This window comes from Microcaecilia unicolor, chromosome 11, assembly GCF_901765095.1.
Source record: "Microcaecilia unicolor chromosome 11, aMicUni1.1, whole genome shotgun sequence".
Lineage (NCBI taxonomy): Eukaryota > Metazoa > Chordata > Amphibia > Gymnophiona > Siphonopidae > Microcaecilia > Microcaecilia unicolor.
In genome coordinates, this window is record NC_044041.1 from 202,875,605 (window position 1) to 202,891,817 (window position 16,213).

The 16,213-nt window shown below is 42.6% G+C and overlaps 1 protein-coding gene across 4 annotated transcripts in view; it reads left to right on the plus strand.

Moving 5' to 3' along the window:
- CLSPN (claspin) overlaps nucleotides 1-16,213 on the plus strand; it is a 47,871-nt gene that overhangs the window by 12,154 nt on the left and 19,504 nt on the right. For all 4 annotated transcript variants that reach the window (XM_030219396.1, XM_030219395.1, XM_030219394.1 and 1 more), the window contains exons 9-17: nucleotides 1,567-1,758; nucleotides 8,841-9,019; nucleotides 9,662-9,849; nucleotides 10,195-10,259; nucleotides 11,803-12,008; nucleotides 13,171-13,331; nucleotides 13,775-13,995; nucleotides 14,395-14,500; nucleotides 14,736-14,802. In XM_030219396.1, coding sequence (XP_030075256.1) covers nucleotides 1,567-1,758; nucleotides 8,841-9,019; nucleotides 9,662-9,849; nucleotides 10,195-10,259; nucleotides 11,803-12,008; nucleotides 13,171-13,331; nucleotides 13,775-13,995; nucleotides 14,395-14,500; nucleotides 14,736-14,802 — 1,385 coding nt within the window. The remainder of the gene's footprint in view (nucleotides 1-1,566; nucleotides 1,759-8,840; nucleotides 9,020-9,661; nucleotides 9,850-10,194; nucleotides 10,260-11,802; nucleotides 12,009-13,170; nucleotides 13,332-13,774; nucleotides 13,996-14,394; nucleotides 14,501-14,735; nucleotides 14,803-16,213) is intronic.

Consider the following 16,213-nt stretch of genomic DNA (forward strand, 5'->3'; position numbering starts at 1 on the left):
AAGACAGCACTCGGACATTGACTTGATAAGTGCCAATTCCTTTTAAAACTCATCATTGCCTTTTTGTTCCTTTTACTTATATACCAAAAAAGTTTGATTTATGCATCAGCTCTAGTCCCAACAGCATTCCCTCATTCAACTTTCTGATGTGAAATGAAGATACTTCATGATACTTTTACAGACTCCCGAAGTTTCCCATCTAGCTGTGATTGAATTGAAGAAAGCGTGGGCAGGGCCGGCTCAAGACGTTGTGGTGCCATGGACCGACTTTTGTTTTTGTGCCCCCCCCCCCCCCCCCATGCCCTGCACCCTACGTTGGGGCAACTTCCACAATTCCGCCCTTCCTTCCCCCCCCTCCCAACAGCAAGCAACTCTCACAATATTGCCTTCCCTCCTACCCACCCTAACAGCAAGCAACTTCCACAATATCGCACTCCCCCCACCCCGACTGAAAAAAACATTGCAAGACCGGTCCATCCAGCCTACCCACTTACCTGGGTGGCAGTGTCAGAGCAGAAGCAGCAAGCCCAATAGAGGCAATCAGCATACGGTGTTCAGAGGCAGCGTGGCAGCAGAGGTGTTGCATCGTTGGTCTCCACTCGCTGCTCCGGTTGCAGGCAGGCACAGAGGCAGCAGAAGTCCGGCCAGGAAGGAAGCAGGGGGCGCTGGATGCCCTTTAGTGCCAGCACCTTGGACCAGAGCCTCACCTTGTCTACTGACTGAGCCAGCCCTGAGCTTGGGACAGGTATCTAGGATCTGTAAAGGAGAGGAAGAGATAGTAGATGGTATTGACTCAATAGGCTGTATGGTCTTTATTTGCTTTAATTTTTCTATGTCTGTGTAAACAGCTTCAAAGTGCCATGAACTTGCATAAATCGCTTTGACCTAGCCAGTGGTTTCACTTGAAAATGGTATTCAGGGAGCTCTACAATCCCAAAAGTTGACGTAAATAAGAGGTTTTTAAATTTACTAATTGCACGAAGAGGAAAAAAGCAACCCCCCCCCCCCCCCCAGGTTTGTGGTATAGTATAGCAACAATATAAAATAATGGATTTCATGCCATTTAGTCCCCTTTGAGGAAAGCTGGGGGGGGGGGTGTTACGCGCATTGTATTATTGCATTCATCCAGGAATTGAAGCATGCTGTAAACTTGGTAGGAGAGAGAGCTTACATATTCATTCTACCTGATAAAGCTTGAATCAGTCTTGGTATTTCCTATGCATCATCTCTTTGTGTTCTGGGACTTTCTCAGAGTAAAGTGGAAATAAGCCTTATTTTCTTACATATGACCTGGAGGAAGTGTTAACTATATATAATACAAGTACAATACAATATAGTACTTGTACACTGAAAACACCAGAGGGAATTAACAATAAAAATATTCACACTTACTCCTATAAGGATTTCAGACTAACAAGAAAATAGCTTAAAATAATACCCTCATTCTTCTATATATATTTCTGAAACAAGTATGTAAAAGTTTGTCTGATCTTGTGGCGAGAAAAATTTGAGAGATGCTGTGATTGTGGTTCAATGACTGACAATGTTGATTACTTTATGGTCCAGAACTTGAAGCCCTTAAGGAGCGTTTTTTGAAGCACACACTTCACAGAGCTAAACCCCAAAGTGAACGAAAGACTAACCTGAGCATCATTCGTAAAGAAACCACTACTGAGGGAAAACAGGAACTGAAAGCAGAAGTGGTGTGCATAACACTAGCTGCAGAACCAACTGAGGAAAATGTGAATACAAAGCCAGGTATGTTGGGATAAAAATAGGTCAAACCAGGCAGATCACGTATATGTTTTCAAAAGTTGAACACTATGCTTTAGCGAGATTGACAGACTATTATGACATTTATGCCTACAACAACAAGGCCGCTATCTTAGGGCTGCTTGTACTTGCCCTGAAAAAAATGGGTTTATTTAATGTCCTTACTTTTAAGATATGTGTGGTGCCCAACATTTTTGTTATAGCCTTTTAAGCTCTAATCTGAAAATACAGTATCCGGCAGAGAAGAGATCTCATGCATATTCATTTGAGAGATCCTGAAAACCTCCCTGGCCTAGGTCAGAACCAACACAGTTTGCTTTGGAGTTCAGTCTCCTGGTACTAACCTGGCTACTTCATGGCCTGCAACAAATGCTAGATTGCTTCCTTTTTCCATATTTTGTCCTTATCACCTCTTTCCACCCACAATTAGCAATACAACAGATCCTTAACTGATGAAATCAGTTCCGAAAACTTGACCCTTGCAGACCTGCTAGTTTACAATTTGATACCCCTGATTTTGGGAGCTTATTTGAAACTCAAGTTTATTATAGAGCTTGGTGGTTAGGAATGATGGGGGAGCATGTTGATTGGGGATGAGATCTTATATGGTTATGGAGGATACTGGAGAATTTCTGAGAGAGGAAGCATGACTAAGAAGTTATATCATGTAAGGGGGTCAACTTGATACAGCTGGGAAGAGTTCTATCAATTTTTTATGTTTGTGTTCTTTATTTTATATATCACAAAACATAACAATAGAAATACTCTTTGACAGCAAATATAAACAGTAGTAGTTGTCTTGATCACACAAGTTCCTTCGCAGTAATCCAAGAAACATCCAAGTGTTCTATCAATTTAAAATGGCCGAATTTTATTTCCTTTTTATTCACCAGACCGGGTCAGAACTGACAGGATATGCCCATAAATCAGCAGATGGAAACGGAGACTAAAGAATTGTATAAAATACAACATACAGCTTCCTTAGTGTCCCTCCAGGCTGGCCCAGCGAGCGACTGATGGGTTGTGCACATCTTCCAGCTGGTGGAGACTGAGAAGTCAGAGTCATCAGAGAGAGCCAATAAGAGCCTTTGCCAGGAATAGAAAGATCTATTATCCTCAGTCTCCAGCTGGTGGAAGGTGGTGAGCCCTTTCAGTCTCTCACTTCATTTCTTTTCCCTCCTTTTATAGTTAAAAAAACAATTTGTTTTCCTTCTGTGCACTTGTTTTATTTGAGCCTGGTTATTTAAGGCAGAGAGGTCCAAGGGGGTCTGGTGATGCCTCGTCCAGCAAATGGTGATGGAAGCACCTTTACAGAGCAGAACTGATATGGTGAAGGTTCCTGGGTCCAGTTGGAGAACTGGCTGGAGCAGGAAAAGCCCATAGGAGGGATCCAGATTGTTCAGAGTGCCTGCAGGGACAGTCTGGGCCTCTTCCTTGTCCAGGTGGACCTGCCAGGTAAATAGTCCCTGGAAGTTTTGCCCAAGGAATCTGCCATTAATTAAAAATAAATAAAGGATTGTACTAGGAGTCTCCAGACAGGTGCTGAAAGTCTGTTTTCCATTGACCTGTACCCTTAGACGAAGCTCTTTGGCTGTTTTGGTTGGTCTGTCTTGTAAGCCAGTGTCCCTCCCCCGCCCCCCTATAAAGTACCACATCAGAAGTGGCATAGGAGTGCGTTAACTGTGTGGTCAGAGGGTTCTCCTCAGCCATATAGAAGGCAGGAGGGCAACCTGACTCAACCTTCAACCTCCACAAGGAGTGGCATGTAGTTTTGCATCTGATAACCGGCAGTGAGGCCTAGTGCTTGGAGCAGTGTTTAGGGCTAGACCAGCATTGGCCCATCCAGAACACAGGCAGGCCTGAAGTGCAGTGGAGAGCAAGGCATCGGGGAATGCAGAGCCTGGCTGGAGATACAAGCATTGGGTATGCCAGCAGAGTGGGTGAAGAGGTGCTCCCACTGTCAAAGGCACTGCAGCAGCCCTGGGATGTGACAGGATAGTACTATGAAGGCCTTGTTAGTGAGTGCTGTGGGCTGGGTAAACAGTGGAGACCTCTGCTTCTCAGTGTGGCTGGCAAGGTCGAAGAAGCCACTTTTAGAGGACCAGGAGATGTAGTCCTTGTGTTCTGCAGAGGCCTTTCAGAGGCTAAGCGTGGTAAGGCCACCTGGCAGATTCCTTGGAGGATGGAGAGCCACTGGTGGTGGATAGAGCCTATGGTTAGGTTCTTAGGAGGAAAGAGCTGTCCGGAACAATTTTGCAAGCCCAGTAGGCCATCAGTATTTTGGAGCCCTCAGTCAAGGAAGAGAGGTGAAAATTTACTGTAGCTTTGAAGGTAACCACAAGCCTACCAGAACCTTTCCTAGCCATCAGGCATTAGGTGCTACAATCTCAGTGGAGATGCCTGAAGCTGGACTTAGGGAGGGCCAGTACATGGGTTGGTTCTATCTCTTGGTGCATGAAAAGAAGGAAAGCTTAAGTTTCCCGAGATGGATGTGGTACTGGCTGCGATCGTCAAGAAAATCACCATCCCTGTGGAAGGAGGTATGTCCTTAAGGATCTGTAGGATCACAAATGTGAAGCACTCTTGAAGCAAAGCTTCGAGATGTTGGCCTTGGGGCTTCAGGTGGCTCTCGTCAGCGCCTGTATGTCCAGGGCATGTTTATGCTGGCTTCAGTAGGTGGAGATTGCCCTAGAAGTTCTTGACCTGAGGGAAGCTGCTTATCTGGAGTTGGGCATGTCCTACATGGCAGATGTCTTCTATGACCTTATTTGGACTTCAGCCAGAGCCATGGCCATGTCAGTCTCACAAGGAGGCTCTTAATTAGTCTGCAGGCCTGGCTCTGACCCACCTCAGCAGACTGCACTTCAGGGGAGAACTACTGTTTGGGAAGGATCTGGAATGGATTGTGAAAGACCTGAGTTCCACCCTCATAGACTGCCAGAGGATAAGCCTAAGGGTGCCAGGTGAAATCTGCCTCCTTACATTTAAGCTGAAGGGGGTTCCCAGTGACAAAAGTCTGAGGACCCCTCCAGAGATCTGCAGTAAGAAATTGGGGATCCAAGCCTCCTCTGTAGTGTGCATAAGCAGTTGACTCTCAACATTCTTTGAGGAGTAGACCTGAATAGCATCTGACCAATGGTGCAAAAGAAGGAAAGGTCCTTCAGGCCCATTCTGAAAGGCATGAATCAGGCGCTCAATTTATCGCATTTTAGGATGGAGACTTTGTGCTTGGTCATTGTGTTGATGCACACTGGGGGATTATCTCATAGCACTAGACTTCAAAGAGTCCTACTTGTTGTATATTCCAACTTGGCTGCCTCATTAGAGCATCCTGGGATATTTTCAGTATGAAACTCTTCTCGTTGAGCTGGCCACAGTTTCAAGGACCTTTTTCCAAAATAATTGTGAAGAGAAGGGATGACTGGTTGATCAGAACCCAAGAGTCATCAGGCCACAGCTTATGTAGTATAGTTGTAGTCTCTAGACTGAGCGGTCAGTATTGAAAAGAGTGGGTTGTCAGTGGCACACATATCCAAATAATCCAAAGAATGATTTCTTAAGTGGGCAAACGTTTTGGATCCAGGAGAGTGGGAACTCAGTAGCTCTCAATCCTGAAGAGATGCTGAGAGAAGACCTGCTGAAGGGAAGAAAGTTTGGTAAGTGCATTACCTGCTAGAAAACTGCGTTCAAACTTATGACTTAGGGTTAAATGGGTAGTTTCAGAGTCTTTGCTTTATTTAGCAAAGGCAGCTTAGAGAATAGTTTAACATTTAAAATTTCTGTTTTAGAGTTTACCATACTATCAGTTTAGTGCACAGCTAGCATTTAAAAGAAGCCTCTGTTTTTTTATTTAATTTGTACAAACTCCCCTAGGCCTGATCTTTGATTTATAGGCTTTTAAGTCAATTAGGTTGATAGAAAGTTTACTAAGGGCATCTTCATCAGCCAGTACTTAGCACTCAGCAATATGTTGTTTTTGATCTTTGAGGGAACCTAAAAATAAATAGGTAAGTAGCAGCAAAGCTTAGAATATAACAAGCAAACTTAAGAGACTTTTTGTTTACTTACTCCTACTCTATTAGCAACTTAACAACTCACCAGCACTAAGATGAAGGCAGCAGTCCAGCAGTGAGATGAGGAATATCCAGTCTCTTGCACTGAGTGTCACGTGTTTATCTCCCAGTCAATGAGAGGTCATATGTGTATTCTGTGCAAAGAGGTCTTAGTGCTCAGGAAATGAGTTCAATCCAGGAAAGTTAGGACATCCCAATCGAGAGGTTGCAACAAAAGCAAAAGTAAGTAAAGATAGCAATTTATCCCTTAAACAAAAAAAATGCACTTTGAAATGTTAGTATGTAAATGCTAGAAACCTAAGCAATAAGATGAGATCATTTAGAGTGTATAGCACTAAATAAAGAGGTAGATATGATAGGCATCTCAGAAATCTGGTAGAAGGAGGATAACCAGTTTGACACTGTACAAATCATATTGCAGTGGTAAGGTGGATCAAATTGGAAGGGGGTGACGCTATAAGCTAAAGAGGAAATTTAGACTAACAAAAATTCGGCAGGAAGTAGTAATGTCGAATGCTTAAAGATAGAAATTCCATGTGTGAAGGGAAAGAGAATTCTAGTAGGGCTAAACTGTTGACCAACAGGCATATAATGAAATCTTAAACAGAAATAAGGAAAGTTATGAAATTTATCAACACAATGAGTGATTTCAATTACCCCAGTATTGGCCAGATAAATGTCACTTGAGGTAAAGTTCCTAGATGGGAGCGGACAGAAGATGCCTTAAATTTTTTATAAAGATTTGATGGTGTGCTTCATCTCATAGATCTAATGGCCTCCAGAGTTGATGCCAAAATTGCAACATCTTTCAGCCACAGAAAGCAGCACAAGGCATAAGGTTTTCTATGTGCACTTCCTCCATTTCCAATATTTATCCTGAAAGAATTGATTCTCGCCTGGGTCAGATTGGCCTTGAAAGCCTTGGTTCATGGACTTGGCTTGTCTAACAATTGACCAGCCACTGAAGGTGCCCTAGGAGAAGGAACTTCTGTTTCAAAGCCCAGTGATCATGGAAAATCCATCTCCTTTTGGTCTTACAGCTTGGCTCTTGAGATCACGCTTGTAGAGAAAGGTTACTTGGAAGTCGTTATAGCTACTAGAAAGAGACTATCAGACTCTGGCATAGGCCAACACACTTTTGAAGCTTAGTTTGCAAACCATCCAGTCTTACCTTTTGGTGGTTCTATTTATCACCTAGCATATGAAGAATTTTGATGTAATTTTTTTTGGTATAAGCATGTAGATGTGCCTTTGGATGTTAATTATAAGAGGTCAAGGTATTGTGATAGTGAGTTGTGTGAGAGGCCTTGTATATGGATGATTTAGTTCTGTTTTTATTGTATTATGTATGTGAAGAATTGCAATCCACATGGAATATTTGCAATAATGTGGCATAATTATTTATTTTTTTAAAATAATCATTTCTTCAAAATGACCTTGAGAAGGGGTTAGCCCTGAACTCCTTAAAATTTCAGATGTCTGTCTTAGATTGTTTTTGGGTCAGAGTAGAGAAGGTCGCTCTTGGCTGCTTATGATGTGGTTCTTTTCCTGACCTCTGCTAAAGTGCTTCTATCTGGAATGGAATCTAAATGTAGTGCTAATTGCTTTGACTCTTCCTCCTTTTGAAATTTGAAATAAAGTGATTCTTTAAGGACCTTACTCTTAGCTTTATCTTCAGCATGCTGAGTTAGAGTTGCAAGCCCTTGCTCACAGGGATCCTTTTCTCTGGTTCACTGAAGCTGAAGTTTCCATTAGACTGGTACCTTCTTTTTTTTTTCCAAGAATTATTTCTCCTTTTCATATTTATTTATTTATTTGTGGTACATTTATACCCCACATTTTCCCACTAGAGTGAGCACAATGTGGCTTATAATGTTATAAAAGGTTACAATGCAATGAGGGTAATGACATGACAAGGCAGAAAGACGGGAAAGTACAGGAGGATTATACAAGGATGCTTGAATAGGTTGTAGTAGTAAATGGGTATAGACAAATTGAGGTAGGCAGGGATTAAGTGATTAGTTGATATGAATCAACTTATGATTCTTTAATCATTTCAAAGAGAAGAATATAAATAGATTAAAACTGTGCATTTGTTGGATTTACGTAGGTCTCTTTTGCTGTTTAGAGGTAACTAATGAGTTTAGATTATTGAATAGATTGGTTCCACCAAAAGGGAAAAACAAAAATGGGCAAACAGCATATAAGGCTACTATTTCTACATGGCTCAAGGAGTCTATTGGCTTATATTATTAAAGGTAAGCAACTAAGTACTACAGATTGGATGTGGCCACTAGAATTGGGTTTCAGCTAGTTACTTGTGACCTGGATTGGCCACTGTTGGAAACAAGATACTGGATTAGATGAACCGTTGGTTTGACCCAGTATGGCTATTCTGATGTTCTTAATTGAAGCTACATTTGGAGTGGAAATGCTTAGGGGAACTTCCATCCTAAGGATTGCATTGCTATATCCACAGTTTCTGGAGTGATCTGATATGGGGAAATTAGATCTTACCTGCTAATTTTCTTTCCTTTAGTCTCATCAAACCAGTCCAGAACCTGTTAGTTGAATCCAACTCCCAGCAGATGGAGACTGAAAAAGTTATGTGCACGTTGCTTCATAGGATTCCCAGTAGCATTAGTACCTTAGTATTTTATACAATCAAGATATGAAGTAAATACTGTACACTTAACTATGTCCACCCATTTGTTTTAAGCTGCTGAACAAAGAAAGTATAAACCAAACAACTTGAAACTGAACCAGCAAGAAAGCAGCAAAGTGTCAAAAAAACAACCAAGTCAGCTGACTAGGGAGGAAACCTGGACTGGTCTGGTGAGAACGGACAGAATATCATCAGATAAGAACTAATTAGTGATTATAAGTAAAAAAAAAAAAAAAAATCTGCAGTGGACAGGGATAAATGAGCAGATTGAGCAGGCCAATAAATCTTTGTCATCAGCTACTATCTTATGATTTGACTTTTCTCTTCAGGTGAAAAGCTACAGGTGTTGAAAGCAAAACTGCAAGAGGCAATGAAACTGCGGCGGACTGAGGAACGCCAAAAGAGGCAGGTATTACTTCAGCTGGATAATGAGGATGGTTTTGAAGAAGAAGAAGAGGAGGAGGAAATGACGGATGAATCGGAGGAAGATGAAGGCGGCAACCAAGAGGTATTGGTTGATTGGGATTTATTTTCTTTTCAGAGCTTGATGTTCTGTTTGGCCAGCCATGAGATGCCTTTGCATTGAGTAACTGCCTGTGGAGAACTAAAGGAATTATTCATAAACTCTTCAACAGCATAAATCCTGAGGCGTGTAGGGAGAGATCTAGTGTCTTTCATTCAGGAAATAATGTGATGTATTAACAACCTCTTCAATTATGTAGCTTCCACTATTCCAGAACCTGAGTACTTTAGCTTCAGAACAAGACATTTAAAGCCTCTTATCAGTCAGAGTTGGACATTAGAAAACGGAGGCATCTGAGTCAAAGGTTTGGTGTGCCTACTCCAAAGGAGCCAACTTTTCAAAATTATTGGGGGTGCTAAGCCCAAGGCAAATAACCCCTCTGCATACATACAATGAATTTTCTCAAATATTGGGGGTGCCCAAGCACCCATAGAGTCGGCTGTTATCCTATGACCTACTCCACAGCCCTGCTGTTAGCCAATGTTTTGGTGGGGCAGGGAAAATATATCCCCAGTTAGTGTATAATCAGGAGACTCCTGAGTATCCTTTTGCATAGCGCCTGGGATCAGAATAGTCAACCAACAAAATCTTGTTATGTGAATGTTTGGGGTTTTATTTCCTTTTTAGACAGTGGAATTTCTTCTTGGTGAGGCAGAGGAAGATGGCTATGCTGCGGAAGATACTGATAAAGACACTGATAAGGAATCAGTTAGTGGAAACAGAGCTGCTGAGTCTGCTCACAGTCACTCAATGCCCAGGCCACTTGTGTCAGAGTCTACCCTGCTTCTCTTCAAAGACAGTTCTTCCAAAATGGGGTAAATAGCACTATTGTTTGTTTGTTTTTTTTTTGCTTTTTGTAGAATGTGTTTTTGGTGCTATTTTCTTATTAAGCATAACTTAAACTAGGAAAGAGATATGAATAGAATATATTCTTGGTTCTTGTGAGCTGAATCTGGATTTAGATTTAATTGCTTTTAACTTCAAACAGTTTTTATTAAGTTATCAACCAAATACAAAACCCCAGAAGGGAAATGATACAGTATAGCATCAATCCCAAACATACATACAAAATTCCCAAATCTTGTAAGATTTAATTGGTTTTAGTATGGCTGAAATACTATCCCCTCACCATCTTCCTCTTGCATTTGCTCTTCTGGCAGAGATTCCCTCGCTAGTGAAAAGACTGAATTTGATGAGACTGCAGGCAAACAAGATGATAAATCAGGTAAAAGTAGTTGTTAATATTTAAAAGTCTTGATATACCACCAATTGCAAAAATAATGATTGCAGCTGAGTGGTTTAAAGATAAGAGAGGAAGAAAGAGAAGAGAACAGGAGATGAGCATGCCCAAAAGGGGAAGGTGTTGGGGTTGTTAGTTATTTGAGCTGAAGGATTGTTGGAGAAGCCAATTTTTTTTTATCCATTTCTTAAATTTGTTATGTGAGAGTTCCAGTCTGAATGCAAGTGGAAGTGAGTTCCAGTTTTGGGCCAGCATAACGAAAGGTAGCTCACAAGAGATATCTAAATGCAGATAAGAAAGTGGAGGGAGATAAAGGAGTGACTGCTGAGAAGAATGAAGTGAACGTGATGGTGTATGAGAACTGTTCTAAAATAGGTGAAGAAGGGGTAAGGCCTTTGTAGACCATTGTAAGAAGTTATACAGGTGGAAACAGGCAGCCAGTGTTCAGCTGACAGAAAAGGAGAGAGATGATTGAAGCGAGGAGTATTATTGAGACATTTGACAGCTGTTGAAGATGTTTTAAAAGAAGGACAGACCAGAATAAAGAGTTAAAATCATCTAAATGGGTTATGACTAAAGACAAGAGACGACGTCAAACAGGTGGAAATGGAAGAGAGGACTTTACTGACTGTGTTCTGTATAAGGCAAAAAATAAGGAATGAATAACAGTTTGATTTCTGTACAACAATTTAGAGTTGGAAGTTACACACAGAATGTTTTTTAACTGTCTCATTAAAGGAAAGAGAGTGTCCATCAATAATAAGTTATGAGGATGTGGGAGAGTAGTTAGGGGTTTGAAAAGAGGATGAATTCACACGCTGGAATGGAGGAATAAGTTATCCTTAAGCCAGGTGGAGACCATTTGAAGACAGTTGTTGAGGCTACTAATAGATGAAGAAGTAGAAGCTGAGGGCGGTAAAATCTACATCGTTAGCATAGCAGATGGAGCTGCAGCCATGAGATTCAGTGTTGTTAATGGAATCAGAAAAATATTGAAAAGGGATGGGTCAAGGATGAATACTCGTGGATCCACCACATGAAACCAAAGAGGTGGAACAGAGAGAATGTTTTTTGGGCACTTTGAAAGGAGCAAGGGTTAGCAACGCTAGGTATACCATGTGCCACTTTATTTCAAGATATATTTACAATGAACAATGAGTTTTCTGTGGGTAAATACTCGTTCTTCTATTCTGCCTTCCCACTGTACAACCCTAGAATGAAAATTAACACAACATCAAGAAACTTAAAACACTGCTCGGTTGGATTTTGTACGTGGACCTCATAGCATAGGATCAGCCACAGCCCCCAATCAGTTGGGGACCTTACACCATCTCAACTCCTGTTCCACATGTAGTTTAAGAAAAACAAACATATTTTCTTTTTTTTTTTTTTTTTTAAATCACCGCAACATGGTTACTGAAAGAAATCGGAACACTTAAGTCAGAGATGACATTGCTGTTTGCTGAATGTTCTTGAATAAAATTCTGGCTTTCCCTATTTTAAATCCTTTCTTTCTTTTGTTCTCCAGAGGAAGATGAATCATCTTTGCTGCTGCCACTGACAAAAGAAAACAGCCATAACAGCAGCTTTGAGCTAATAGGTTCCATGATTCCGTGCTATCAGCCCTGCAACAAGCAGGGGGGACGTGGAAGCTGTGTGCTCCCCACATCAGGGGGCTTTCACTCACAATTGCCTGGTGTTTTCAAGTCCAGTTTCATCAGTTCAGCATCCAAGGTCAGAGCTCTGAATTTTTCTGGGTATTCAAAATTGTGCATCCTCATGTTTGAATAAGGTTTTGAAAATAAAGCTACTTGAGATTGTAAGGGCTTTCCATAGTGTATTGCTTGTTTAGTTAACCTTCAAATTTATTTGATATACCACATATCACTAAAAGTATCTATGTGGTTACAATGTTTTTAAGAAAAAAAAATCTATATGACACTAGGCAAGACAATTGCAAAAGACAGCAGATACAAATCCAATGTATAAAATGACACCTTTTTTTAATGTGATCCACGTTTCGCCTATGTATGAGCTGCCTCGGGGGTTACAGTACAACAGCTTGAAGCACAACTAAGTACAGGCTGTTTACATCACAGCTGCAGCAGTACACATACTAGTACTGCTGCACAGTGGCGTTCCTAGGCTGCCTGACACCCGGGGCGGATCGCCGATGCGTCCCCCCCCCGGCGAAATTACACCTTCTTCCCCCCCCCCCCGGGTGCATTTCTACCTGCTGTGGGGGGGGGGGTGCCGCGCGCCTGTCGGCTCCAAGTCCGCTCATTCCCTGCTGCTCCCTCTGCCCTGGAAAAGGAAGTAACCTGTTCCACACAGAGGGAGCAGCAGGGAGGGAACGAGCGGACTCGGCCAACAGGCGCGCAGCGTGCACCTGAGGCGGACCGCCCCCCCCTTTTGGTACGCCACTGCTGCTGCAGCTTGGAAGGAAGCAGTCTGTGCTTAGTTGTGCTTCAAGCTGTTATGCTGAGTGCTAACACATTTAAATTAGGAGTGTTTAGCCCAGGCACTCCTCCCTGATGTGTTGTAACCCCTGATGGAGCCCATGCATAGACAAAACTTGGACCAGGTCAGGTGTGTTTAAAGTCCAAATTTTGTACATTGGATTTGGATCTACTCTCTCTTGCGTTTGCTCTATTGTAGATCTGTATGGCATCTTTGTGGACTCCTACTAGACAAGAGAATGACATCCCAGAAAGAAAGAAATAGACTAGACTGATTTGTTCCTCATAAGTTAAAACAGAAAAAAAAAGCAGCAAAAATACTTACGGCTACACATGAACCTGCAGGGATTAGAAATTGTCCTCTTTAGGTCACCTGGATTGTTTGATAGGACTGTCATGCTCTATCATCTGAATGCCACTGCTTTTATGTTTGACAGAGCTCTGGGAAGCTGTCTGAGCCTTCCCTTCCTGTAGAGGATTCACAGGATCTGTACAACCCCTCACCTGATCCCAAAAATCAATTTCTGGAAACAGAAGAGTCACAGTTTCATTTTTCTTTGGAAGATGACACTCAGAGTCAGCTCCTTGATGCCGATGGGTAAATGAGTGATGGTTGCTGCCGTTTGGCTAGATTTTACTTGCATTGCTGACTTCTGGGTGGCGAGTATGCCCTCTGAAACCAGGGGTGAAAAATCTTAGGTACTGACCAAAATTGTGTAGGACCCAGAGAAATGGGGGGATTTTATATTTACTGCTTTGTTTTTCTTTGCTTTCCTCTTCCTCTTTCCTTCTGGTCTGTCTCCCCGGTCTTGCCACAGCTGTCTTCACTGTGACTCACTTTTTCCAGCTCAATTCCAGTACATTTTCTTTGGCTGATCCAGGCCCTCTGATGTTCTTTATATTGGGGATCAGAGCCTGAATTTTAGACTCTTATGATCATAGAGCCTTGATTATATTTTATGGCAGCTTTTGAAAGTAGTTTACAAAATCATACTTTGGTGTATATGTCTGTAATGATTTCACCAAAATTTATTTGTGAAGGTTTCTGAATGTTGGACATCACAGAAATAAGTACCAGGTTTCCTCTAAGCGCACACTGTTGCTGGATAATATGGATGAGAATGCAATGGATGCCAACATGGCTGAGCTGCTGGACTGTTGTTCTGGGCAGTTTAATACGTCTCATGCTACTGACAGCCCAGCAAAGAAGAATGACATGGAAGAACTGCTCAAACTCTGCTCAGGCAAATTTACTTCTCAAGGTGAGGCAGGAAATGGTGATGCAAAGGTTGTTTCCTTCAACATGCAGAGTTGCCATAGCACATGGATACACAGCAGCTAATTGTAATGCACCCCCATGTTTTATTGGTTCTGCTCTGCATCTTAATCACACATTCTGTATATTTTGCTAGTTTTTTGGCATCACAAAATAAAATAGGAAAGTACTGTTTCTTTATTTAGTCAAGAGCACCCTTTTTGGTATTGGACATATTTTTTTCGCTTTTTTGTATTGACCTTTTCATGAAAAGAAACTTACTATAGGAGAAGTCTATGGATCACATGTATTTCTCCTTCATGCCTGAACTTGCTTTTGCAGAGAAACCTTTCTGTGGCATGTAAGGATTTGACCATATTTAATGTGTGTTTTTCTTTCCTTGTAGCTGATTTTTCATCGCAAGTTTCAATGTCCCCAAAACAACAGAAGAATAATGATGATCTAATGGCGGAAGCTGTAGCACTTTGTTCAGGCTCTTTTTCAACAGACAGGTAGAGCTAACTTCCAGACTTGCCATGTTTAGCTGCAGGAGATATTTTATTTGGGAATGATCTTTTGGAGTAGTTTTCTTAGATGGCTTATCCCTACCCTTCTCCGTAAGGTACATATCTGGTTTCCCAGGGAGCTCCAGAGTGGAAATTCCTCATCCATTATATTGAGAAGAAATGTAGATTTTGAGGATCAGTTATGTGTGACAACTGCTTATGGATGTGTGTTGCATTTTAGGGAGGAGGAAGAGGAGGAGCATGGCGAGTTCCAGCTTTTACCAGACGAGTTATCTGACAGTGAAGATGTGAGTACTGAAAAACTGAAATGGGATTAAAGGAGGGAAACGAGCCCACAGGCTAGAGCAGCTAGGAATTAATTACTCATGGTTTGGAGCCTGTGGCTTATACAGTGCACATTCGTGAAATAGCCACTGGTTATGAAATGATTCTAGTGATGTTAACCAGTCTTTGAGTAATCAAAAACATTCTTTCCATAGTGTCCTTCTAGACCGGCACAGGTGGGTTATGCACTCCTGACAGCGGATGGCGACTGAGAACAAACTGAAGTACAAGTAAGCCTATAAGTGGGCTGTGCAGTCCCCAGGAACCCAGTCTGTTCTCAGTGTCAGCAGATAGTAGCAGTGGTAAGCCTATGCAGTCCAGTTAGTTGGGGGTCCTGGGTTTTGGTTAGTGTGTAGTATTTCCAGGGCTGGTGTTTTGGTTTAATTCAAAGAGAAAAAAAACTCTCTCTCAAAAAGCAAACAAACCCACAAACAATATTTCTTGTTTATTTCCTGCCTCTGTGACTGCTGGATTGGAGCTGAGGCCCGCGGGGGTCTCTCTAGCCCAGGGGCATGTCACACCTGGTTGGCCGGGCCCCTCCCCCCCCCCCCCCCCCACTTGACCCCTTCTGAGGGTGTCTTCCTTTGGTGTGACTCGGTTGTCTGGCTCTGTCTTCTGGCAGGCCAATAGCCTTGAGTGCTGTGGGGTCTGCCTTTGTCCCATCTTTCTGGGCTCTGTTTTAAAGAAAAAAAATAGTGGGAACTGGAGAGAGAGAGATGCGCTGAAAAAAAAAAGGTTTTTTCATCCACGGCTGTTTGGGCCTTCTAGCTACCTGCCTCTTGCCTTCCCATCGGGTCAGTATGTTGCTCCGTAGAGGAGGCGGTGATGTCGCAGGGACTGAAGTGCTGCACTGTGTGTCAGCATCCAGGAGTTGATTCGGCTGGGTAGTATGGATTATGCTTGGCTTTGGAGCTCTCTGATGCGGCTTCAGGTTCTAGACCTTCAACGGGCCAGACCTTGAGTGAGCCTGCTAAGGCAGGTGTTCAGGTTTTGGTGGGAACCACTGCCATCTTGCCCAGTGCGTCGGGGTCCGATCTTCCTCCGTACTTTTAACCTGCTTTGTCTCTTGGGGCAGTGCAGGTTCGACAGGTCCTTCCAGATGCTTTCAGAGCGGATTTTTAATTTGTTTTGGCCATGTGCAAGGCCTGTTGTTTAAAGCAGTTGGGCTGCGCAGTAAGTAGAACCCGCTGCCTTGCCTCCATCCAAGTGCTGTCGTGGAGATTGGAAGAATGAGGAGGGCCTTTTGGAGTGTGTTTCCACGGTGTCTGGGGTGTTGCCTGCCTGGTCTGAGGATGAGTACTTTGAACATCAGGAGCATTTGCTGGGGGATGAGTCCTGGCAGGAGGAGCTGTCTCCGGGGTAGGACCCCTCTGT